Genomic DNA, 26,942 nt, shown 5'->3' with positions numbered 1-26,942 from the left:
ATGGCTATTTAGTGAGATTGAGAGATAGGACAGAAATTAAAGAAAGACTGCTTCAAAGCTAGGATAGGGAGAACTGTCAGAAAAGGTTGTCTTCTTTGGTGAGGGGGGTGGGTGGGGTATTGCCCGGTGTTGTAGCAAAGATAACTGACAAGAAGGTAAGCTATCCCTCCTCGTCCTTTGCAATCTGTGATACATTTGATGATGCAGTCCTCCTCCAACACCTCCTAGGTGAAACTGCTCAACTTGATTTCATTCTTTTCCATACAGTTGTTGTCAGAGAATCATCTGCAGTGGTTTATCTTCCCACTTCTCCGGCATTACCAGCACCCTCCCTATTTCTCATCTGTCTCTCCCTTAGGTATATCATCTGAAAACATCTTAAGTTCCACAACACCCAACTCTATCTCGCCGCCATCCTCCTCAATTCCTCTGCTGTCCCTAATTTGTAACATTGTTTGTCAGAAATCCGGTACCATATGAACATAAATTTCCTTCAGCTAAATATTGGGACAATGGAAGCCATTCTCTTCTGTCCCTGTGATGACTTTCATTCCTTAACTACCGACCCCATCCCTGTCTCGGGTAAATATTTTGAGGCTGAACCAAACCGTTTTTAACCTTGGTGACTTATTTGACCTTGAGTGTCCAACCACATATCCAGTCCACCATCAAGATCGTCATCATCTACCTCCGTAACATCGCCTGTCTGTGCTTCTGCATTAATTCATCAAACCTGAGTCCATGCCTTTGTTGCCTCTTGACTTGACGATTCCAGTGCTCTTCTGGCTGATTTCCCATCTTCCATCCTCAGAAACCTGAGCTCACCCAAAACTCTGCTGCCACATCCTAACACGGATGAAGTTTGGTTCACCCATCAGCTCTTTATTGCTGACCTACATTGGCTCCTTGTCTAGCAATGCCTCGGTTTTAGAATTCTCTCCATGAGCTTGTTCCTCCCTATCCCTGTAACCTCCTCCAGCTCTGCAACTCCCTAAGATCTAAATGTTCATCCAATTCTGGCATTTTGGGCAAAGACAATTTCAATTACTCCACCATTGGTCGTCGTGCTTTCAGCTTAGGTCTGGAATTCCCTCCCTAAACATCTCCACCTCTCTTCTCTCTCTTCCATTTAGACAATTCTTAAAACCTACCTCTTTGGCCAAGCTTTATGTCATCTGTCCCAATACCTCTGCATGTGTTTCAGTCTCACGTTTTGATAGTCCTGTGAGGTGCCTTACTTACTATGTTAAAAGTGCTATTTCGGTATGGGTTGTTACCGTTGTGATGAAGAAGCCCATAAAGGGCGAAGAGGGCAGAGGAGAAATGTTAAAAGATTTGGATGTTTGCAGAGAAACGAAACTGGGTGTTTTTGGATTCCAGCATGATTGTGGAGTAGTGAGCAGTTTTGGCAGAGGAGAAAAGGGCTTGATGTTGTTGTCAGATCTGGTGATAGATGAATAAACCTGTCAGATATGTTCAAATGTGCACCCTTTGGACTTGAGGGAGCAAGGATGATGGCTGGACTAGGGAGAGCAGCCAGAGTAATTGTTTAATTGGGGACAAAGGCATAAAAGTCTGATGCATGGGCTTGCTTGCGTAGCGGTTTAAAGTTTTAAAGTTTATTTATTATTGTCACAAGTAGGCTTACATTAACACTGCAGTGAAGTTACTGTGAAAATCTCCTAGTCACCAAACTCCGGTGTCTATTTAGCATGGCCAATGCACCTAACCAGCATGTCTTTAGGACTGTGGGAGGAAACTGGAGCACCCAGAGGAAACCCATGCAGACATGGGGAGAATGTGCAGACTGCACAGAAGTGACCCACGCCAGGAATCAAACCTGGGTCCCTGGTGCTGTGTTAGCAGTGCTAACACTGTGCCATCATCTGCAGAAGTATCATGCCAAATGGAGAGGTGAAGGATGGTCAAGTGCTGTTGTAAGTGTTTGGGGAGATGTTTTTCTAGGAGTTTGAAGAGGTGTAGGGAATGTGAATCGTTAGAGATACAAGGAAGTGAAAAGTGTCTATAGGTGCTTTAGGAGGTTTGGAATATTTAGATGTCTTCATTTGCCCTAGCTTTTAAACTACTGTTGCTCTATATGTAGAAGATAAGGCTGTGTGAGCAACTTGAGGTAGAATAGGTAGGAAACCAGAGGATATTTCATACAGACTAGGCTCATTACAAAGGATCTGGTATAACAAGCATATTTATTTTGAATTTTTGATCATTCCTGTTTCATCTCTTTCTTCATAGATACACTCTTCAATGTCACCAGTTATAGATTGGTAATTGGTAGAAATAATAACAAAGTCTTCTTTAAATATGTTCTGAAAAAAGCATTGTGCTGCAGGGTGTTGAATGATTCAAGTAATAAGATGTGAGTTTGCAACTACAATTTTCCCTTCATGGCGAGTTCCTAATCTCAGTTAAATCCTCAAGGAGGCACCACTCTGCTCTACATGAAAGGGAGAGGAAAAATTTGGAGTTGAGGCAATGAGTTCTTCTATTGCACCGTCCCAGTATCACTGACAAAGTTGCATTGACAGTGGCCTGGAAAACATGTATGATGTGAGTGATATATTCAGGAAACTTAATTGAGTTCCAGATATTGGCGATTTAACATCTTTAAATCCGTTTTTAGCTCATCGCAGTTGCAAAACATTGACTGTAAATTATATCACCGGGTTTCCAGAAGACATTTTATAGGTCTGGAAATTGAGTCGTTGGAAAAAAGATTAAACCTGATAAACAAGCACAAAAGTGTTATTGCTTTTCAGCACATCACCAAAGTGCAATAAATATAAACAGTTCTTCAAGACTTATCATAGTGAATATCCAACAATATTCTACTTAGTTACCTCGTCAAATGTGTTATGAATTCCAGCGAGGTTTTTATACTCATTAAGAAGTGACTGCATTGATTTTACTGAACATTGCTGGGCGCACATGTTAGTTTATGAGTACCTGCAATGCATGAAGAGAAAAACAGATTTAGTCAAAATTCAGGTTTAGTCTCCAATGTCATATAAATTTAAGTATTGCAGTTTGCAAAATATATTGAACCATTTGGAAATCTAGTTCTGAGATGTAATATTTCGAAGGGAGCAAATACTAAGTTATAATTTTCAACGTTGGCAGGACTATTTTCTTTAACAGTCCCAACTGTTTCCTGCATGGTTTGATGGACAGATTGGATTACAGGTGGCTACTGAGTCTGGATGGTTTGCTCCATTTATGTTCCAAATAAAACTGTTGTTTTCGTTGCATGTGGTATGAAATATCACCTTTTCATGAGTTGGCTTGCCTAGCAAAATCTGTTGTGTGTATTCAGAACAAGTTAGGTTTTAGTTAGAACTGGAAAAATGATCCTGGTGTTTATTGCTTGCCCTGGTGATGCTATTAGTACAATATTTTATCTACAAACGACCCACTGGTGAGAGCACATGCCATTCACATTGAGCCTTTGGTGACACAAAGCACTGGTAGGGTTTGTTAGTTTATTGTGAAGGATTATCATCAAGAATACTTGAGTTACTCTCCGCTTGGCAAAACAGAACATTTATTATGTATTGGCTCTAGAAGCTTCAATTACTTAGTGGAAGAGTGATGCCTCTAGTAGTGCAGTGCTGTTGTCAAATTCTGCTGTAGCGAAGGGTGAGCTCAGGTCTTCCAAATAATGTAAAAATATTGACCCGGGTAGGCAGTCAGCTGTGGAGAAACGGCCCTAACTATGACCTTGGAAATAGGTTGCCCACAAAAGTTCAGCAAGCTCAGGTGTGTAGATTTCCTCTTTTTCTGATGACATTTGCACTTTGGCACCTTCTGCAGGGGATCTGTTACGCCCAGCAACAGGGCTGGCAGAGGGTTAGGCTGATCGACCAATCAAATTGAAGAATTCTCACAGCAAAGCAGGAAGTAAAGTGCAAGAAATATAAATTGCACTGAAAGTGAAATGAAGGTCGGGGCATACACATCAGTGCAAAAAAGCAATTATTTTTTATTGAATAAAAAGCTCTGCACTTTTAAAAACTTTCTTTTGAGGTAATGAAACTCCACACTTGTAAAGTTAGTTTTTCACGACCAGAGCAGGTGTTGAGAAATAATTCTGACGGAGCATGATATTAAACACTCAGTAACTCATGACATTTTTGTTGATCTTTGCAGTAAGAATCATCAGAGAGTCCCTACAGTGCAGAAGGAGGCCATTTGGCCTATTGAGTCTGCACTGACTTTCTGACAGAGTGTCTTACCCAGGCACTCTCCAGGGTGCAAAATGCAGGCCTCTCCTGGATGCACTATGCAGATAGTGCACTCGTAGATGAAGTGAAACTAGATCAGTCATTTCCTAGTGATTGTATCAGTGCAGACTGCAATAGTGCAGGACTTGTGTGTTTAACATTCCATGTTTGGATGCCTAAAATTCCTGTCGGTTTTACATTGAAAAAACAATGACACTGACAGTCTCATCATTAATGCTACTACATATTCTGGGCCATTAGGTTTACCAGGATGTTGCCTGGTCTGGAGGGTACTAACTACAAGAACGACAGAGGTTGAGGGCGACCTGATACAGGTTTACAAGATTATGAGTGGCATGGCCTGAGTGGATAGTCAGATGCTCTTTCTTAGGGTAGAAAAGTCATGAACTAGGGGACATAGGTTTAAGGGGAAAAGTTTAGAGCAGAGGGTGGTGAATATCTGGAACGCGCTGCCTGGGGAGGTGGTGGGAGCAGGTATGATAGTGGCACTTAAGGAGCATCGAGATGAATACATGAATAGGATGGGAATGGAAGGATATGGACTCCGTAAGTGCATACGGTTTTAGTTCAGGCAGGCATCATGATCGGCGAAGGCTTGGAGGGCCGAAGGGCCTGTTCCTGTGCTGTACTGTTCTTTGTTCTTTGTATTATTGCTCACTTCAAGAACCTGCTGAGTTCACCAATGACTTATGACAGATTTCTAATCATTCATTTAATTATGGAAACAGACTAATTGCTTAAAACTGTAATCACGATAACAGCACAACAAAAGAATGAGTAAAAAGAATTAAATCAGATTAACCTTTTCAGTGACTTTATTTGTGGGCATAAAGTATGTCTTGAGTGATGATTTCCTTGGTTAAGTTGCAACACTCTATTTATATATTCAATAGTAAATAGGCAGTGTGGGATTGCGTGCTATCGTTACTTATTCCACAACGAGAAAGATTTGCTAACCAAAATGCAGGATCATTTAGTGACACCCTCTGTACCCTGTTATTCATGACGTATATAGCAATGGGATAATAGAAATGAATCCCTTGATTTAAAAGTAGATTTTGAATTTGCTTTGTGACGTAAAGAAGTCCACAGTGAAGCAGCTGTGAGACCAGTGGTACTGTCGAGCAAAGCTGTCTGGCAACCTCACACCATAAAACTTTTACTTAATATGAAGCCAATTTTATATATATATATATTTATATATTATATACTGGGGGTAGAACTTCATGGTCAGTTGTGGATTTAGAAGGTTTTAGTGTGATCTAATTTAGTGGTTTTCATGCTTTCTGCGTGAGGCCTCCCACAAGAATTGAGTCACTCCTGGAACTCGTGCAAATGTTAACAAAATCACAAGGATCCTTTGTCCCAACTTCTGAAAGAACATGTCAGTAACCAAAAGGAAAAATAGAGCTGTTGCTGCAGGAAACATTTTGTTTATAGTATAAAGCAACAGAAAATGTGATAGTAAACCAGTAAGTACAGAAAACTTGCATAATATTGACCGTGTGTCCGAATCAGATGACATCTGCGGATCCTTCACAGTTCACGAGATTGACCACTGTGTACCCTCCATACACTTGAGTTTACCTAAAGCACTACTGCCCCTACCCTAACAGACGGCAAGTTTTGTTCACCCATCACCCCTGTCCTCGCTAATTTACTTCCCTTCCTGAACATCTTTTTCTACTCATTTATCTGATGTGGGTGTCACTGGCTAGGCCTGCATTTGTCACCCATCCCTAGTTGCCCTTGAGAAGGTGGTGGTGAGCTGACTTTCTGGAACTGCTGCAGTCCCCGAGATTTAGGTACACCCACAGTGCTGTTAGGGAGGGAGTTCCAGGATTTTGACCCAGTGACAGTGAAGGAACAGCCATATATTTCCCAGTCAGGTTATTTAGTGACTTGGAGAGGAAGTTGCAGGTGATGGTGTTCCCAGGTGCACCTCTCTAATTATCTACGTCTGTCCTCATCTAAGAGAATTTTTGAAACCTCCTTCTTTGACCAAGCTTTTGGTTGCTTGTCATAATATCTCTTTATATATTGTAATGTCAAACTTTGTTTAAAGTGCGTTGAATCATGTTAAAATTGCCATACAAATTCAAGTTGTCATTGCTGTTGATGATCTCAATCTTAGTGATAACATAGTCCATGAACTGCATGCATTTGTTGATAATGAGTTTAGGCCTACAATTTTCCCTTTAAGGTGAGCTCTTTGTGATATCATACTAGGTTCTGTCACTGGAGCCTAACATTAATTTACCTGTTCAGATGTTATTAGATCAGGTTGATCTGTAACTGAACTCAATTTACCAGTCTTTCCTCCATTTCACTTGATATCCTTACCTAACAACAATCTCAGTCTTGATAAGTCGTGACCCAGCATCCACAGGCTTTGAAGTCCTAGATCTCCACTACTCTTCATTTATGGAAAAGTGATTTCTAACTTTACTCCTGAATGGCCCTTCTCAGTTTTTAAGATTCTTCTGCTTTGTTTTATGCATTGAGAGATACATATAGAGATTTCCTGGCCACGCTCACCCCAAGACTGGAAAATCCCGCCCGAGATCAATGGACCTTTGCACGGTCTGCCCCCACCGCCCGCTATGATTCCCATGGTGGGTGGGGTGGGAAAATTCCGCCCATAGTGTTTTGAGAAATATGATAGAACAGCTTATGTTAGTCTGCTTTTTAGAACCAAAAAGTGTCCTCTGGCAAGGGTAGCTTTTTCCTGTAAATTGGATCTCCATTTGAAAGAGAATGTTGAACAAAGGTAATTCATCAGACATGGCATCAGATTCATGAATGTTCTTGTTCTACAGTGTACTATAATTCTTAACTGGTTAATTAAGAATGTTGAATGAACAATGCACTATAGGTTGAAAAAAAACTTGCATTTACCGTATCATGTCCTCAGTAAATTTCATAGTCCCTTGCATTCAATAAATTGCTTATTGATGTATAGTCACTTATTATATAGGCAAGTGTGCTGCCAAATTGCTAAAATTATTGCCAGCATCATGAATTTTCCAGATTTAAGTGATGTATTAGTCTAAATTTTGATAAAGATATGTTGTGAATTTGTCAGAACTTGTTCTTGCTAGTATGCCACTGTTATTGTTTCACCTCAGCTATCTGAAGGCCTCAGCATTGCCGGCATGGAAGATTTCATCTTGGAAAAAGAAAAATTGCTGAAAAGAACGCAAATTAATTTGAAAGGAAAAGAGTCCAAAGAGGTTTCCACTGTCGAAGCTGATTATGCAATCAAAAAATTGCAAGGCAGCGAGCCACCTTCTTTACACTGCGATTTGAATTCAGGTATGTCAGTGACCCACAATACTGGTATTGTTTTATATTGTATGGGTAATGAAGAATATGTTTTTGTGATTCCTGGGAGTTTTATCTAATTGCTTGCATCAACTTTGCCCAAGATACTCAGGTAGAGGTTACTGCTTTTGTTTTTAAAAAATGCTCTTGAATTTGAAAAGTTCACATTTATATGGTGTCATAACACACTGCTGACATTTAAAGTAAGCTTACATTAACACCACAATGGAGTTACTGTGAAAATCTCCTCGCCGCTACACTCTGGCGCCTGTTCGGATACTGAGGGAGAATTTAGCATGGCCAGTGCACCTAACCGGCACATCTTTCGGACTGTGGGAGGAAACCAGAGCACCTGGAGGAAACACACGCAGACAACGTGCAGATTCCGCACAGACAATGACCCAAGCCAGAATTGAACCCAGGTCCCTGGAACCGTGAGGCAGTGCTGACCATTGGCATGCAGTGACTATTACGTTGATCAATGTGCACATTAATGATTCAAATGGCAATGAAATGACCAATTAATTTGCCTTTAGGAACGATTTATTGAGAGAAGAATACCTTTGAGTATTGCCATGATTCTTCAATTTTCAAGCTCCAAGACATATGAGATCTTAGTTTTAAGTGTAGTCCAAAGGGTGGGACTTCCACCAATGCAACAGCTCTGAAGTCCTGCATTAGAGTTTCAGTCTACAGCACTACACACTGATCCAAGTTGACATGAGGAATAAAATGAGGGATGCAAGATTTATTTCTACCATTTTCAGTTTATCTTCCTCATTTTCCACTCCAGCCACATATCTCTCTAACACACTAACTAAAACAGGGGCAGGCTTATACAGAAGGAAGCAGTCTTCCAGTGCCAATTAAATTTTCCAGCTATCTTTCCAAGGACCATTGGGATTTGACTTTTAAAAAAGCTCTAGAATGTCCCTGACAAAATATAATTTGCACAGTCTGAAATAGCTGTTTTAAAACACCACACTCTAATATTCTAAATGAGGTACACAAGCTACTGCACAATAACTTGTTGAAAGTGACATTGTTGACAAGTTAATGCACTGATTAGGATGGGTTTCAGGGAGAAGACTGACCAATAATATAGCAATTAAACTGAAGTCGCTTTGAAACAGTAGCAAATACAATGGGTCAAGCAACTATTATGGATTGAAATTTGACCAAAATTTTCAGTGATAGCAAATTTTCTTCTGAGGAACAATGTCACTTATTTTCCCTCCCAGGAAGCAAATCCTTTAAGATGGATTCAAGGGACTTGCCTCATTAGTTTTATTAACCCCCTGCAAACTGAAGAGATGAGATTCTGAACTGTTTACTTGTGTAAATGGATGAACTAATTTATTATCTTAACTTTGTACCTACCATAATAAGCTATCTATCTTCTGAAAGGACATGAGATGTACTAGAATTTTACTTACCATCCAGTTGTAAGTTTGATAATAGATATGAGTATGTTTGCCTAATGACATGTTCGTACATTCTTATAGAAGTCAACAGATTTTTGGCTACAAAGAGAGTGATGGGATATTGGGATGGACCAGCAAGGTGGAGTTTAGGTAGAGGATCAGCATGATCTTGTTGAATGGCAGAGCAAGCTTGAAGGGCAAAGTGGCCGACTGAAGCTCCTATGTTTTGTTGTTGTATCCCAAATATTAAACATGTAAAGTTAATTATTAAAGTTAAAGCTTACCTGTTTGTGGAATCTGTTTTGTAATGATGACGAGAACAGTTATAGCGAACAAACCTGCATCATAACTACCTCCAGTTCTAAGATTTTAAAAAATCCACATTTATTTTCATTCAAGTTATATCGCAAATATAACACAATGTGTGGTTTTTCTTTATGTACATTTCTTCTGTCTCTCAGGTCAACTGATAGGTAGTTCAGTGTCTTCAGATTGGGGAAATACCTAAGGGGGGGCAGGACTTTCCTCTCCCATTTTCATCAGGTGGGATCAGCAACGCGAGTGGACAATCTCATGTGATGTCCAAATCACGTTTCATTATTCCACCCCCCCCCGCCCCCCCCCAGTGCATTCACGTTGGCGTGAGGGCAGATTGGCGTGAATTATGACTGGTCTCCCATGGCGTGCAACTGGCAGGCAGACCTCCCAGAGGAGCTCAAGTGAGTGCATCTCTCAGCAGGAAGGGGTCATGCCCAGGCATGACCTGGGCACTGCACCTGGCACAGTGCCCCCCAAAGGCTGGGGTCAGTGCCTGGGCAGATCCAGAGGGTTGCCTTGAGGGAGGGGGTTCCATATGAACATTTCTGCACTGGGGTGGCCTTTAAATGTGGCACCATGATCTTCAAAAAGCAAAGTTGCTGGAGGGGCTGAGCCCGACTTGCCAACGTGATATTGTGGGATCAGTCCCTTGCTATTATTTTCAATGTTCCAACTATACTGTGGAGAATGCTGCCGTTGGTGCCGTTGGTGCCACTTTTCTCACCTGCTATTGCCATAGCCATTTTCGTGGGCTAACTGTGGATTCTGAAATTTTAAAATATATCTCTGATTCTTTATGGCCTATGTCTGTTCTAGTTCCAAACAAAATGATGGTGAATTTTAGCCTTGGAGTTGCCTGTAACTTAATTCTGCCAACAAGCGTTGGGATGCGATTTTCCAACCAGTGTTGCTCTCTTCACCCAACAGAAAAGGAAATGTGATCATATTTGCTAAAAGTGCACATTCTGATGACAATAAAGTGACATTTGTGGTCAGCCTTCCTTAGCTCTTGCCTGAAGGTAGATTGTAAAGGCAGGTTTTTAAAAGGTAGGTCGGGCTGAGGAATGTATGAAGAGGTAGAAGAAATTGAGCTACAAGTGAAATGACAAAGCCCTTTCAAGGTGTTCCTGAATGAAATCTGTTGGGCTTAACTTGAACTAGCATAGCATTTAGATTTTGATGATGATATACTTTGTAAAGGCTATTTGCACCCATTGAAAATTAACATTTGAATAACTAAAGAGATTTTTTACTGTGAATAATATTGTCATTGCTAGAAAATGATGATAACTGTGTGGTCGATATTTTTGCATTCGCTACGATTAATTGAAGTGGTCCATAATCATACTCTTGCAAGAATGCGCAAAGGACTATGAGCAATCTTATTCTGATTAATTTTGAAATGTTAAATGTACCTGGAAAGTTCATTAAACCTTGGCAGTAAACATAGCCAAAAATATCTTTGCTTTAAATTAGAATGTCTGAGGTTTTGTTTGTGAGGAAGGAAGTTTGTGTCTTTTAGTTAATAAGAATATGTGTGACAGCTTTACAAATATGAGTTATTGTCATCGTTTTAGTGAATTATTTTGGAGTATGTGTAGCAGCCCAGCCTTGCCACCCTCTCCATCTCCACCAAGATTTCCAACATTTTCTGGTTTTGAATATTCATGATGATTTTAGTTTATTTCCTTTCCCATTTCCTCCTTATAGAACATAGAACATTACAGCGCAGTACGGGCCCTTCGGCCCTCGATGTTGCGCCGACCAGTGAAACCAATCTAAAGCCCCTCTAACCTACACTATTCCAATATCATCCATATGTTTATCCAATGACCATTTAAATGTCCTTAATGTTGGCGAGTCCACTACTGCTGCAGGCAGGGCATTCTGCATCCTTACTACCCTCTGAGTAAAGAACCTACCTCTGACATCTGTCCAATATCTATCACCCCTCAGTTTAAAGCTATGTCCCCTCGTGCTAGCTATCCCCATCCGAGGAAAAAGGCTCTCACTATCCACCCTATCTAATCCTCTGATCATCTTGTATGCCTCTATTAAGTCACCTCTTAACCTTCTCTCTAACGAAAACAACCTCAAGTCCCTCAGCCTTTCCTCATAAGACCTTCCCACCATACCAGGCAACATCCTGGTAAATCTCCTCTGCACCCTTTCCAATGCTTCCACATCCTTCCTATAATGCGGTGACCAGAACTGTACACAATACTCCAAGTGCGGCCGCACCAGAGTTTCGTACAGCTGCAACATGACCTCCTGGCTCCGAAACTCAATCCCTCTACCAATAAAAGCTAACACTCCGTACACCTTCTTAACAACCCTATCAACCTGGGTGCCAACTTTCAGGGATCTATGCACATGGACACCGAGATCTCTGCTCATCCACACTACCAAGTATCTTACCATTAGCCCAGTACTCTGTAATCCTGTTACTCCTTCCAAAGTGAATCACCTCACACTTTTCCGCATTAAACTCCATTTGCCACCTCTCAGCCCAGCTCTGCAGCTTATCTATGTTCCTCTGTAACCTGCAACAACCTTCCGCACTGTCCACAACTCCACCGACTTTAGTGCCATCCACAAATTTACTAACCCATCCTTCTACGCCCTCATCCAGGTCATTTATAAAAATCACAAACAGCAGTGGCCCCAAAACAGATCCTTGTGATACACCACTAGTAACTGAACTCCAGGATGAACATTTCCCATCAACCACCACCTTCTGTCTTCTTACAGCTAGCCAATTCCTGATCCAAACCGCTAAATCACCCTCAATCCCATGCGTCCATATTTTCTGCAATAGCTTACCATGGGGAACCTTATCAAACGCTTTACTGAAATCCATATAAACCACATCAACTGCTTTACCCTCATCCACCTCTTTGGTCACCTTCTCAAAGAACTCAATAAGGTTTGTGAGGCACGACCTGCCCTTCACAAAACCGTGTTGACTATCCCTAATCAAATTATTCCTTTCTAGATGATTATAAATCCTATCTCTTATAATCCTTTCCAAAACTTTGCCCACAACAGAAGTAAGGCTCACTGGTCTATAATTACCAGGGTTGTCTCTACTCCCCTTCTTGAACAAGGGGACAACATTCGCTATCCTCCAGTCTTCTGGCACTATTCCTGTAGACAATGATGACATAAAGATCAAAGCCAAAGGCTCTGCAATCTTCTCTCTAGTCTCCCAGAGAATCCTAGGAAAAATCCCATCCGGCCCAGGGGACTTATCTATTTTCACACTTTCCAGAATTGCTAGCACCTCCTCCTTATGAACCTCAACCCCGTCTAGTCCAATAGCCTGTATCTCAGTATTCTCCTCGACAGCATTGCCTTTTTGCTGGGTGAATACTGACTTATCTCCTGAGGTTTGTCTGTTTGCTGATCTACAGTTGCTCAGTACCTTCTGTTATGTATATGGTAAAATAATAAAAGTTGCTTATACTCTTCTGTGAGCCTAGAAAGTGAGGGTTGACATGGCATTTGAACATGGGGGAAAATAACAGCTGCATGTGATGCTGTCCTTATCTGATGTCTACGTACATGCAATTCTGGCAGGGTCTGGTGGATGACAATTTGTTGCAGGGATCTTGACTGATTTTGACTTCCTCCCCCAAACCCTCCTTAACTAGCGGTGAATGAGGCCAGTTCCATTATTTCCACTGCCTCTCTGAGTTAGCTAATCTAACACAGACCGAACCCAAGACTTTTCTGCTCAGCTGTAAGGTGGATTAATTTGTGGAATCTTTGGGAGGAAACCCACGCAGACACGTGGAGAATGCGCAGGGTCGGCACAGACTGTGAACCAAGCTGGGAATCGAACCTGGGTCCCTGGCGCTGTGAGGCAGCATATATGTAATATGGAAGTGTTAGATATGTCACCTGTTTGAGTTCTGTTTTAACCTATTGATTGAATTGCATATCTTCCTTGTATTTTCAGATATAGAATGGAAGTGAGGTCTCTAGTTTGGAGTCAAAATCTTTATTAAACTAACCCATTTTTATTCATTTTTGGATGTCCCCCAATTTGATTAACCCTGAAAGCTGATTATGCAATTTGACCTTCTCACAAATTGCCAAGGCTGGACGCTGTGTTGATGGGTGACAGTAGCAGCTACACTATAACACTGAAATAGAAGCAGAAAATGCTGGAAATAACTCGGCATCTGTGGAGAGAAAAACAGATGTAATGCTTTTAGGTCTGTGACCTGTCACCATGCGTACAGCACTCAGTGGGTTGGTTTAGCTCAGTTGGCTTGGAAGGGCTGGTTCATGACGCAGAGCAATGCCAGCAGCACGGGTTCAATTCCCGTACCGGCTGAGGTTATTCATGAAAGTCTGTCTACCGAATGTTGCCCTTTTGCTGAGATGTCGTGATCCTCAGGTTAAGTCACCGCCAGTCACAGCCTGTGGTCAATTGGGACCATGGCGACTTTGCCTTTTGCAACACTCGGCAGTGAGAAATCCAAATCTGATCTTCCTAGATTCAAGACTGAAATACAGATTTCAATTCCGCTGACTTGGTTCAGCCTTGCGGAAGGAGACTGTAACACCAGTACAGAATGACAGTGATCCCACATGCGTACTGCTATAGCAGTGGAAATAGAAATATAGACTTAAGCCATCCAGGAAGAATTTTGTTGGAATGTTAATTCTTAAATGCAGCTTTGTGCCAGTAAAAGTATTAAGTTGACATATGTCTTAACCAGACAAAATTATCTAGTCTAGACGACTACCAAACTGCAAACGCTGACTTAAATATGCAAAGGGTTTTTTTTTTAAAGCAAATTCACTTTGGGACGGCCTCACCTGATACTTCAGTAGTGCTGCTATTTTCATTTTCAGAGGATTGCAGCATTTTGTAAATGAGAAACACATGCAAGAGGCGGCATTCAATAAACCCTTTTATAGAGTTTCTTTCAGTACTGGGGCTATGTGATTACGCAATTCTTTATACTGATTTTGGCCCTGCGTTGATACAGGATCTGTAGTGTGATGAAATTGCCAAACTGATACTTGGCCATTGATGAGCAGAACTTTGCTTTCCTCAACTAGGGCGTGATGTGGAACCTTTTATTTATATATTGCAACTGGATTTTCTGTTCTACTAACGCCAACAAGTAAATCGTTAAAATTAATGAGGAAAAGCAGAAAGCCCCAGTGTGCATCTGTAGAAGCCTGTATAGTATTTTCTTTTGAGCTCTGCAGTGGGCGTGTGGTACAATATCTATGATTACCGCACTAATAATTCCACTGAACTTATTTATGAAGGAGAATGTTGTGCCTAAACTTTGCATGATTCATTTTGAACTATTTCTTTCATTTGACATATGAAATGCCAATGCATCAGATTTTCTTTCCCCCCCACCCTCTCAGGCTCTGCTGTAAATTATTCTGATTTTATTTGTATCTGTTTCTGTGGTGAACCATCGTTGGTTCACCACTGGGGGTTGTTATTATGTTACTGTTGGGCTAGGGTGTTGTTACTGTGGGGGTTGTACAATGTTGTTGGGTTAGGGTGTTTACCTGTTATAAGAGTTATCATGGCACATTCCAGTGGGATCCCGCCTCCGGTGGCGAGGTATAAGACCCCCTGCTCCGGCAGGACCCCTTCAGTCTGAACTGGTGTATTCGTGTTAGTAGTTCCATTGTTACACAATAAAAGCCTTCAATATCGAAGCCTTGGTTCCACGTGCTTAATTGTCGCGCATCAATTTTATTGTGTAACAGAAAACTCACAGCTGTACAAAAAAAAAAGAGAGTATGGAACAGATCTTAAAACCGGATCGTCTGACACTGGACCCACGTGCGGTCGGTGCAGCTAACACATTCGACCATTGGTGGAAGTGTTTCGAGGACTACCTGGCAGCCTCGGTAGCTATCACTACAGACAGTGATAAACTCCAGGTCCTCCACGCAAGGGTAAGCGACACGATTTATCTCGCCATTCGTGCAGCTCCCACTTACCCGGGTGCCGTCGAGCTCCTAAAAAAAAGATACACGAAGCCACCCAACGAGATACATGCTCGTTACCTCCTCGCTACACGACGTCGGCAGTCGGGCGAAACCATGGAGGACTACGCCAATGAGCTCCTGCAGCTTGCCAGGGGTTGCGATTGTAAAGACGTATCAGCCGAACAATATATGTACGACCTCGCCCGAGACGCGTTCGTAGCAGGGGTAGGGTCCTCGTACATCAGGCTTAAATTGCTGGAAAAGGGGAAACTCGACTTGACCCAAGCAATGGAGATGGCCGTGATGCTGGAAGCGGCGTCGAAGAGCTTGGCGCTGTACCCCGAGGACCACGTGCAGTCAACGTGGCTGGAGCAAGCTCAGCTCCCTCCTCGCCCCGCTAACCCGCGCTCCCAGATCGATCCGACGACGGCGGCAGCTCCAGGTGGCCAGCGATGCTATTTTTGTGGTGGGGCCAAGCATCCACGGCAACAGTGTCCGGCAAGAACGGCAATCTGCAGCCAGTGCGGTAAAAAAGGCCACTATGGCAAAGTCTGCAGGTCCAAGCCTAAAAACGGCAGTGCAGCTTGTAACCCTCCAGAACGGAGACAATCTCCTTCGGCGTCGCAGTACCCACGAGGTCCGACCACGTGCGATCCCAGGACGGCGCCATCGTGGCTGACGGAGGAGGAGGAAGACCACCAGGAGTCGCTGTGCTTGGCGCCCTCGCCCACGTGCGATTCATGGGGGCGGCCATCATGGTCCACGACGACTAGGAGCGACCAGCAGGGGTCCTCAGCATCCACATCGGCAGCATGCAGTGACGCCCAGGGGCCAACGGTGGCGTCGATCTCCCTGGACCAGACCAGGCACTACAGACTTGAAAATTCCATGATGGATATAAAGGTTAGTGGTCGAACTGTGAATTGTCTGTTTGACAGTGGGAGCACCGAAAGTTTCATACACCCTGAAACTGCTAAAAGGTGTGGACTCCGGGTTCTCCCTGCCAAGCAGACAATTTCCATGGCATCACGGTCCCGGTCTGTACCGATCCAAGGACGATGTATGGTAACTCTTGAGGTACAGGGCACAATTTACGAGCAATACAGGCTCCTTGTGTTACCTCACCTTTGCGCGCCAATTCTCCTTGGACTAAACTTTATGGTCCACATGAAGAGTGTGATCCTACAGTACGGTGGGCCACTCCCTTCACTGGCAGTAGGGAATCAGCCGCAGCCTCCAAATTGCCCAAAGCGCCCCGCATGCAATCTATCCACCCTGAAAATCACTACACCATCCCTTTTTAAAAATCTGGTACCTGGCTGCAAGCCCATCGCTACTAAAAGTAGGCGTTACAGCGCTGAGGACCGGATCTTTATTAGATCTGAGGTTCAGCGGCTCCTCAAGGAAGGGATCATACAGGCCAGTGCTAGTCCGTGGAGAGCGCAGGTCGTGGTAGTCAAAAGCGGGAACAAACCTCGGATGGTCATCGACTATAGTCAGACCATTAATCGTTATACGCAGCTGGATGCGTATCCTCTCCCGCGCATTTCTGATATGGTCAATCAGATTGCGCAGTACCGAGTGTTTTCTACCATAGACCTTAAGTCCGCCTACCATCAACTCCCCATCCGCCCAGAGGACCGACAATATACGGCTTTTGAGGCGGATGGTCGTCTATACCAATTCCTCAGGGTTCCATTTGGTGTCACCAATGGGGTCTCGGTCTTCCAGCGTGCTATGGACCGAATGGTGGACCAGAACGGGTTGCGGGCTACCTTCCCGCACCTGGATAACGTCACCATCTGCGGCCATGACCAGCAGGACCACGACACGAATCTCCAACACTTTCTGCGCACTGCATCTCGCCTGAATCTGACCTATAACAGGGAGAAGTGCGTATTCCGTACGCGTAGGTTAGCCATCCTCGGATACGTGGTGGAAAACGGGGTCATTGGCCCTGATCCAGACCGTATGCGCCCACTTACTGAACTTCCCTTGCCCGCTAGCACGAAAGCACTGAGGAGATGCCTCGGGTTCTTTTCGTATTATGCACAGTGGGTCCCCAACTACGCGGACAAAGCTCGTCCGCTCATTAAGTCCACGACCTTCCCACTTACGCCGGAGGCCCAATTGGCCTTCAAGGCTTTGAAAAGCGACATCTCGAAAGCCACGATGCACGCGGTGGATGAATCCATTCCTTTCCAGGTGGAGAGTGATGCATCTGATTTCGCCCTAGCCGCCACACTAAACCAGGCAGGCAGGCCCGTCGCGTTCTTTTCCCGCACCCTTCAAGGCCCCGAAATTCGGCACTCAGCGGTGGAGAAGGAGGCTCAGGCCATTGTGGAGGCAGTCAGACACTGGCGCCATTACCTGGCAGGGAAGCGGTTCACCCTGATCACGGATCAACGATCCGTGGCGTTTATGTTCAGCAACACGCAGAGGGGCAAGATCAAGAACGATAAGATCTTGCGGTGGAGAATTGAGCTCTCCACCTATAATTACGATATTATGTATCGTCCAGGGAAGCTCAATGAGCCCTCGGATGCCCTCTCGCGCGGAACATGCGCCATCATGCAGGAGGACCGCTTGAAGGCTCTCCACAATGATCTGTGTCATCCTGGAGTCACCAGACTCTACCACTTCGTCAAAGCCCGCAACCTGCCCTACTCGGTGGAGGATGTCAGGTCAGTGACGAGAAGCTGTCGGATTTGCGCAGAATGCAAACCACACTTTTATCGACCAGACCGGGCACAATTGGTCAAGGCCACTCGCCCTTTTGAGAGGCTGAGTGTGGATTTTAAGGGCCCCCTTCCCTCAACGGACCGGAATGTCTATTTCCTCAACATAATAGACGAGTATTCCCGGTTTCCGTTTGTTGTCCCCTGTGCGGACACGTCGACTGCCACCGTCATCAAGGCGTTCAGTGAGCTTTTTACCCTGTTCGGGTACCCCTGCTACATTCATAGCGACAGGGGCTCGTCGTTCATGAGCAACGACTTGAGGCAATTCCTGCTCTCATTCGGGATTGCCTCTAATAGAACCACGAGCTACAACCCTAGGGGTAACGGACAGGTGGAAAGGGAGAATGCTACAGTCTGGAAGGCTGTCCTACTGGCACTGAAATCCAGGGGCCTTCCAGTCTCCCGTTGGCAGGAGGTCCTTCCAAATGCACTCCATTCTATCCGCTCCCTCCTGTGTACGGCAACCAATGCTACTCCCCACGAGAGGATGTTCTCATTCCCTCGGAAGTCGTCCTCGGGAACCTCATTGCCAGCCTGGTTGACGTACCCAGGACCCGTCCTTCTGCGGCGACATGTGAGGGCTCGCAAGTCCGACCCCTTGGTCGAACCGGTCCAACTCCTCCACGCCAACCCTCAGTATGCCTATGTGGCATATCCTGACGGGCGAGAGGACACTGTCTCCATTAGAGACCTGGCGCCCGCAGGGGACGTAGCAACTCCTGTCGCTCCTATTCCCCCAGTCACGAATCCACTATTCCTCATTGCTTCCCCAGACGTGGCGCGGTCAGCACCGGGACCAGTGCATAACACTTTTACTCCCATGTACAGCTTGCCTGAGACTCGGAGATCGGCGCCACCATCATCACCACCACCACCACCACCAAAGGTTCCAGGATCCCCTGCACCATCGCCTCACCAGGGCCAGCCGGCCCGGGAGTCCTTGAGGGGACAGCCAGACGTTGTTTTGGAAAGAACGCCACCGCAAGCACCTGCTCCGGTTTCGCAACCGGTGTTGAGGAGATCACAGCGTCGGTGCGGTCCTCCAGACCGTCTGGACTTGTGAATTCTGTGAATTGTCTGTTTATATGACCTGTTTTTTCTTGCACCCCGCCACCTTTTGTTCTTAAAGGAGGGGTGAATGTGGTGAACCATCGTTGGTTCACCACTGGGGGTTGTTATTATGTTACTGTTGGGCTAGGGTGTTGTTACTGTGGGGGTTGTACAATGTTGTTGGGTTAGGGTGTTCACCTGTTATAAGAGTTATCATGGCACATTCCAGTGGGGTCCCGCCTCCGGTGGCGAGGTATAAGACCCCCTGCTCCGGCAGGACTCCTTCAGTCTGAACTGGTGTATTCGTGTTAGTAGTTCCATTGTTACACAATAAAAGCCTTCAATATCGAAGCCTTGGTTCCACGTGCTTAATTGTCGCGCATCAGTTTCTCTATATGTTCCAAAACTGATTGGAGCACAACCCTCTTCAAGTTCCATCAATCTTTTCTTTAACATTACCTTTCTGAAACCTTTTAAAATCCAAATGCTTTTATAAAAGTTTTGAAGTCATAATTGGAATGGGAACTATCTTGAAACTGCATCGGAATATTCATTGTTGTCAGCTAGGTTGGTGCTTCTTGAAACCTGACGAGCAATTATTCAAATATTTAAAATCACTATTATTAAATTCATAGTTTGGCAAATTGCATATTATGAAATGCAGCATCATTTAAGGGCTGGCATGATCCCATGTTAAAGTTTTCAAGAGGTAATTTTATTCTTGTACCTAAGTGAGGGGACTCTCCATTTCTGTAGTATTTTGTTTGAGATCTGCAGTGGCCATGCGGTACAATATCTGCAATCGTCCACGTTCTAAAGCTGTACCACAGAAAATAGGAACACGGTGGCATAGTGGTTTGCACTGCTGACTCACAGCGCCAAGGACCCGGCTTGGGTCACTGTGCAGAGTCTGCACGTTCTCCCTGTGTCTGCATGGGTTTCCTCCGGGTGCTCCGGTTTCCTCCCACAGCCCGAAAGATGTGCTGGCTAGGTGCGCTGGCCGTGCTAAATTCTCCCTCAGTGTACCTGAACAGGTGCCGGAGTGTGGTGACTAGGGGATTTTCACAGTAACTAGATTGCAATTTTAATGGAAGCCTACTTGTGACAGTAATAAATAAACTTTAAATCTTAAAAATCATCTATTTTTCACGTGTACACTGATGATGCCCAATTTACCTTACCACTATCTCTTAAGAAACCTCTGTTTTTGCTAAATTGTCAAGATTGCTTATCCAGCATCCAGTTCGGGATCAGCAGAAATTCCCTCCAAGTGAAAGATTGGGAAAAATGAAACCATTATCTTCAGTCCCTGCTCTAAATTCCATTATCTTGCTACAAACTCCAGCCATCATCTCGGAACTGTCAGAGCCTAAACTAGACTATTCGTTACCTTGGTGTCATGTTTAACCCTGAGATGAGCTTCTGACCACATATCCACCCCTTCACTGAGACTGCCTTTTCCCATTTTTGTAACATCACCTGACTTCACCCCTGTCTCAGCCCATCTGCTGCTGAAACCCTCATGGGTGCTGTTTCCCCCCCTCTCGTCTTCGCAATTCTATCTGGCTCCTCATCTTCTGTCCGCCATAAATTTGCGATCATCCAATGCACGTGTCCTTACCCATACCAATTCCTGTTCAGCTATCACCTCTGTGCTCATTGATCTACATGGCTGCTGGTCTAGCAAAGCCTTAACTTTACAATTGGAGTCAAAAAACAACAAAGAACAAAGAAAATTACAGCACAGGAACAGGCCCTTCGGCCCTCCAAGCCTGCACCGACCATGCTGCCTGACTTAACTAAAACCCCCTATGTTTCTGGGGACCATATCCCTCTATTCCCATCTCATTCATGTACTTGTCAAGACGCCCCTTAAAAGTCACTACCGTATCCGCTTCCACTACCTCCCCTGGCAACGGGGGATATACAGTCATAGAGATATACAGCACAGAAACAGGCCATTTGGCCCAACTTGTCCATGCTGACCAGGTTTCCGAAACTGAACTAGCCCCATTTGCCTGCATTTGGCCCATATCCCTCCAAACCTTTCCTATCCGTGTACCTGTCCAAATGTCTTTTAATTATTATAATTGTACCTGCCTTTACCACCTCCTCTGGTAGCTTTTATGCTCATATAAAAATACTTCCATGGCCTTGCCCCTCTCTATTTCTCCATTTCTTCTCCCTCTCCTGCACCCTCTCCTTTCCTTCTCCCCTATGTACTCTGTGAACGGTATGCTTTGTCTGTATAGTACGCAAGAAACAATACTTTTCACTGTATCTCAATACATGTGACAATGTTAAATCAAATCAAATCTATAATCTCCCCAGCCACACATCCCTCCAAGATATCTGCGTTCATCTAATTCTGGCCCCTTGAGCACCCCCCCCCAGTTTTAATTGCTCCATTTCTGGTGGCTGTTCCTGGACCTCAGTTCTGCAGTTCTCTTTCTAATCCCCTCCACCTCCCTCCCTTTAAGATGCACCTTTAAACCCACCTCTTTGACCAAACTTCCAGCCATCTGCCTTCGGTGACTTGGTGTCTAATGTTTCTTACGCTCCTCTGGAGTGCTTTGGGATATTTTATTTTGTTAAAGCCACTATACAAATAAAAAAACTGCTTGTTCCGCTGCTCAGTCCAAGCATGGTGGATCGATATGTTAGCTCCCGTTTCCTGCCTTGGTTCTGTATCCTTGAATCCCCTCGTCCATCAAAAATCTTATCAACCTCAGTTTTGACCTTGTCAATTAATCTGGCCTCAATTGCTTCATGGTGGAGGGAGGGAGCTTCAGATTTCCACTACCCATTATGTGAAGAAGCACTATCTCTGAAAGGCCTAGTTCTAATTTTAAGGTTGTGACCCCTTGCTCTTGACCCCTCACCAGAAAAAAATAGTTGTTCTCAAACTATCCTATCATATCCTTTAAAAAGAGTGCATTGTACTGTTATTTTAGTTGACTTACAATTGCCATTACAATGGCTAGCTGCAATTCTCTAAGACCAAAATAACATTCTTGGATATACCAATGAATAGAAATAAGCTTGGGTTTAAACTGTGCTGAATTTAGGGAACTGTAATCTATACTTCTCTCCACCAGGTGGAAGTATTCCACTGTTTATTCCACTCTTAGGACTGGAAATGTAAGGATCTAATCAAGCATGTCTCCGAGTATTTCCTCTTAATTGGTCAAAATATTATTTATGCTGCTAATTTTATAGTGATTTTAATAAATAGAATTCCTTCCTAAATGGAGGACAGGGTGGGCGGGGGCAAATTAAATTGTTTAATGCATTTGAGAAAGAGTAGAGAACACTTTCATTGCCTGCCCAAATAAAAACAGCAGCCATGTTTCACTTTAGCATGTTTCAAGATTTAAAAACAGAATAAATCTTGAATCTGTCTTCACTGAAACCCTCTGAAAATTTCTCCCTTTGCTTGTTGCAATGACTGTTTTTTCTGGAGATTATGATTCTTTAGAATTGTTGGAACCCACATGTGACTAGTGCTACTAGAATATAGAATCATAATCATAGAATCCCTACAGTGCAGAAGGAAGCCATTTGACCTATCGAGCCTGCACCGACAACAATCCCACCCAGGTCCTATCCCCGTAACCCCACATATTTACCCTCCTAATCCCCCTGACACTAATGGACAATTTATCATGGCCAATCCACCTAACCTGCACATCTTCGGACTGTGGGAGGAAACCGGAGCACCCGGAGGGAACCCACACAGACACGGGGAGAAAGTGCAAACTCCACACAGTCAGTGACCTGAGGCTGGAATTGAACCCGGGTCCCTGGTGCCGTGAGGCAGCAGTGCTAACCACCATGCTGCCATAAAATTGTAAGAGTTGGGCAGAATTTGGCAGTAAATAATCATTTTCCATCGATGTCTGTTACTCCTGCCCAGTATAAGTTCAGAATGTTGCCAGTAAACTTGACTTGTAACAACATTATCTGAATTTATCTAGATTAAATAATATAGCATTCACGGGAATTACGTTTATAATTCTGAGGCTGAAAGACAATTTTATATGTTATGACGATTATTTTGCATGCATAATATGGTGGTTAACTCAATCCAAAGCAATAAAATTGTGGAAAAAGACGATTAAACCTGTTTTATAGTGCAGAATTCCCACTCAACTGAAGAAGGGGCTTGCAGCTCCGAAAGCTTGTGTGGCTTTTGCTACCAAATAAACCTGTTGGACTTTAACCTGGTGTTGTTAAACTTCTTATTATAGTGCCTTGCCATGTTCTCAGAACATCCCAATGTGATTTACAGCCAGTAGATCACTTTTGAAATATAAAGTAACGTTAAAAAGTAAAGTTTATTTATTAGTCACAAGTAAGGCTTACAATGAAGTTATTGTGAAATTCCTCTAGTCGCCACACTATGGCGCCTGTTCGGGTCAATGCACCTAACCAACATGTCTTTCAGACTGTGGGAGGAAACCGGAGCACCCGGAGGAAACCCATACAGACATGGGGAGAACGTGCAGACTCCATACAGATAGTGACCCAAGCCAGGAATCGAACCCGGGTCCCTGGCGCCGTAAGGCAGCAGTGCTAACCACTGTGCCAAGAAATGTAGTCATTTCTATGTAGACAAGCATGGCAAGGTCCCACCCACAGCAGGTTAATGAGTGACTGGACAATGTGCTTTTGTTGGTAATTGTTCAGGAAGTAATTTTGGTCAGGTTGCAGGTGGAACTCCTTGCTGTTCTGCAAATAGTGTCACCTGATCTTTTATAACTTCGCAAACAGACAAGTAGTGCCTTAGTTCAGCATCTCGCCTGGCAGACAGCACCTCCCACTTTGAGGTACTACCTCTGTGCTGCAGTGCACTGTCACCTTAGAATATGTGTTCAAGCTTGTATTGGAACTTGAACCAGCAGCCTTCTATATCAGAGGCAAGAGTGCTACTAGCTGAGTCAAAATGACACTACAAACAATACTTGGGGATAAAATAAACTTTTCACATCAACACTTAATGGTACAAAATAAATCCTTTAATCTCTGAGGATCATTGAACCGATTGCAACTGCATCTCCTTGCTTGTTGCTGCATTGTATACTAACCATCCATATCCGGCTTTGGGTGAGCAGTATGTTCTCCAACTCACACCAGCAAGAGTAGGGCTATCCTGTTGAGTTCTCTCCAGAAATTCTGTGCCCCAAGCTTCGATTCTATTCCAGCCCTTGGCATTTGGTTCTGTTGTAAAGAGAAAAGTGGGTGAATGTGCTAACCTTGACCAGTTTGCAGTAACTCTTCTTAACTCTGGTGTGTTGCGCGGTGAGATAGACAAAGGGGACAATAATCAGGTGAAAGTCCAACACAATTTTATTGAACACTTTATCAAGGAAAAACAGTATTTATCTAACTCTACTATTGCATTTTACATCAATATCTTCACAGGATTCTTCAGTAAACAGTCTTAAATCTCTAAATAGACAGCCCCAAATCTACAGTAGCTATCTACTTCTAACACAAGCTTCCATGGATTCGCTACATCCTATCCATGGGTCCCCATCACTGTATTTGAGTTATTTGTCTGAAAAGGCTGGTAATATCCATTCAATAAGGCGGGGACAGGCTGGTTCTCAGTCTTTGAGTGTTGGCTGACGTTCCCGGGTCCGCAGTCGTCGATTTGGGCTTCCCCTCTCATCTGAGGCTGGTTCTAGTCTTTGTTTTGTCTCACCCGGCTGGTCTTCTGGGTCTGGTCAGTCTGATGATGCTTGTCACAAGGTATAAGGAGCTGGAGATACTGTGCCGCTTGGCTGCCAGTCAAAGGTGCTCTCTGGCGATGCTGTTGAAGAAGGTGCAAAAGCAGAGAGAGCTGGGGCTCCAGGTTGCCCCTTTTATCTTACTCTTTGCACCATTCTCAAAGATTCTGTGGCCTGTGTCCAATACTAGCATCGGGTGGGAGCCGTATTTCCATATTTGGAGGTCGCAGAACATGGTTTTAAACCTTCCACTGTCAAGTGTTGTCCTTGTCACGCCAAGCCGTAAACCTGTATGACTCTATGCCTCTGGCCTCCTCCTGAGCCGGGTGCCACCAAGTCTGCGTAACATTCTTCCAACAAAGCAGTTTCACTGGAGGTGTAAACAGTGGTTCATTCTGAAACAGTGCACCTGGCCAGGCTGTCCCAGACCTGTCTGGTTTTGAAGGAAAGTTGATTGTCCAAGGCCTGGCTGCATGAAAACTGTCTGTTCCAGCTCTGCAGTTGGCAAATTAGAGTCTGGCTAGGTTTAAACTAGGCTTCCAAAGTTAGAGGTTTTATGCATGCTTATGAAAAATATTCAATATTTCTGTAACAAACCAGGTGGTCACAGGTCACCTGACCACAGTTCTGAACCTAACTGTGTGCAGCCACTTAACTGTAAGCTGAGTTTGTGTCAAATCAAAAGTTCGGTCAAGTCTCTCACCAACTCTCTCTATTTTCCTTTTGGAATATTGTCTACCTCTCTTCCCTTTTGCTTCTATCTGTTGAAATCCTCCTACGCTGCTATGGCAATTTCAGTCTCAACTTTATCAGAAGCCATCTGTGCTCGTCTCCTGAACTTCACCCGACAGAAATTCAAGCTGATCCAGAACCTGTAGCCTATCCAACATTAGTCATCCGAGTGACCTTCCCAGTTCTCTCTGCCTTATTTGTGTATACTCCTCCAGTTCTCCACTTCAACTTTGCATCAGGTGCTGTGCCCTCACGTTCTGAATCCTCTTTCTAAACTGCTCCATCTTGCCACATTTTCCTTTTGCTTTCCGCCATCTCCATACAACCTACTTCTTTGATCAAACATTTGACAACTTCCATTAATGCTTGCTTGGTTTCTAATTTATCCTGTGTGAAGTATTATTTGACAAAATAATCCTTGCAATAAGGCTGTCAATGCAAAGCCAGAATTTGTACCTCAACTTAGGAATATCTTGGTGTGGTTTAGTTCTAAGAGCTTGCTATTTGTGAGTTGTGCCTTCAAATACAGCCATGATCCGTAACAAGGTGGCGCAGTGGTTAGCACTGCTGCCTCACAGCGCCAGGGAGCCGGGTTCAATTCCAGCCTCGGTTAACTGTCTGTGTGGAGTTTGCACGTTCTCCCTGTGTCTGCGTGGGTTTCTTCCGGGTGCTCCGGTTTCCTCCCACACTCTAAAGCTATGCGGGTTAGGTTGGTCATGCTAAATTGCCCCTTAGTGTCAGGGGGATTAGCTGGGTAAATACATGGGGTTACAGAGATAGGGATTGCTGTCGGTGCAGGCTCGATGGACCAAATGGCGTCCTTCTGTTCTGCATGGATTCTACGAACGTGGCACATTCCATCTTAATAGATATATTTGATTGTATATAAACTAGAAAAATAATAAATCTGCCTATTAGGTGCAGGATGTGAAATGTGTTTTAAGGCAGACATAGTGAGAATCTGATTTGGTTCTCATCTTTCTGATAGTGAACATTAATTTATGATGCCATTTATTTCTGGTAACCAGCTAATGCTCATTCATTTTCCATTCCTGTTGAAACAGAGGGTTCTGAAACAGCCTTGGCAGACGTAGCATTGGATCTCCTTTGTTTGCTGATGAAAGATCACTGGAGCTGGCTTTGTACTGAGAACATGCAAAAAGTCATTAGGCTGGTGTGTGGGACCCTGATAGAAAGGTAGGTGAGTTGTTACACACGATCAGTCCATGCACAAAAACAAACGCTATCTTTGAAAGCTGAAACTTCATTCTGCTTGTTATAGTTGAGTCAGAATTTCCAAGTTACAATCTGCCGACCCGACACTCAACTAAGTAAATCGAGGTAACCATCTGAGTAACTTCCAGGTAAGATGCATTGGAGCAATTA

The 26,942-nt window shown here is 44.0% G+C and overlaps 1 protein-coding gene across 4 annotated transcripts in view; it reads left to right on the top strand.

The window, feature by feature from the left end:
• snx19b (sorting nexin 19b) overlaps positions 1-26,942 on the top strand; it is a 167,184-nt gene that overhangs the window by 16,906 nt on the left and 123,336 nt on the right. For 3 of the 4 annotated variants that reach the window (XM_078198903.1, XM_078198906.1, XM_078198904.1), the window contains exons 7-8: positions 7,388-7,574; positions 26,621-26,753. In XM_078198903.1, the coding sequence (XP_078055029.1) occupies positions 7,388-7,574; positions 26,621-26,753 (320 nt within the window). Of the gene's footprint in view, positions 1-7,387; positions 7,575-9,088; positions 9,290-26,620; positions 26,754-26,942 lie in introns of those variants that run through there. The other variant, XM_078198905.1, reaches the window with a different exon arrangement.

The sequence above is a fragment of the Mustelus asterias genome, chromosome 27 (assembly GCF_964213995.1).
Source record: "Mustelus asterias chromosome 27, sMusAst1.hap1.1, whole genome shotgun sequence".
Lineage (NCBI taxonomy): Eukaryota > Metazoa > Chordata > Chondrichthyes > Carcharhiniformes > Triakidae > Mustelus > Mustelus asterias.
The sequence above is the reverse complement of the archived record's forward strand: the minus strand, read 5'-3'. Positions and strand labels throughout refer to the sequence as shown.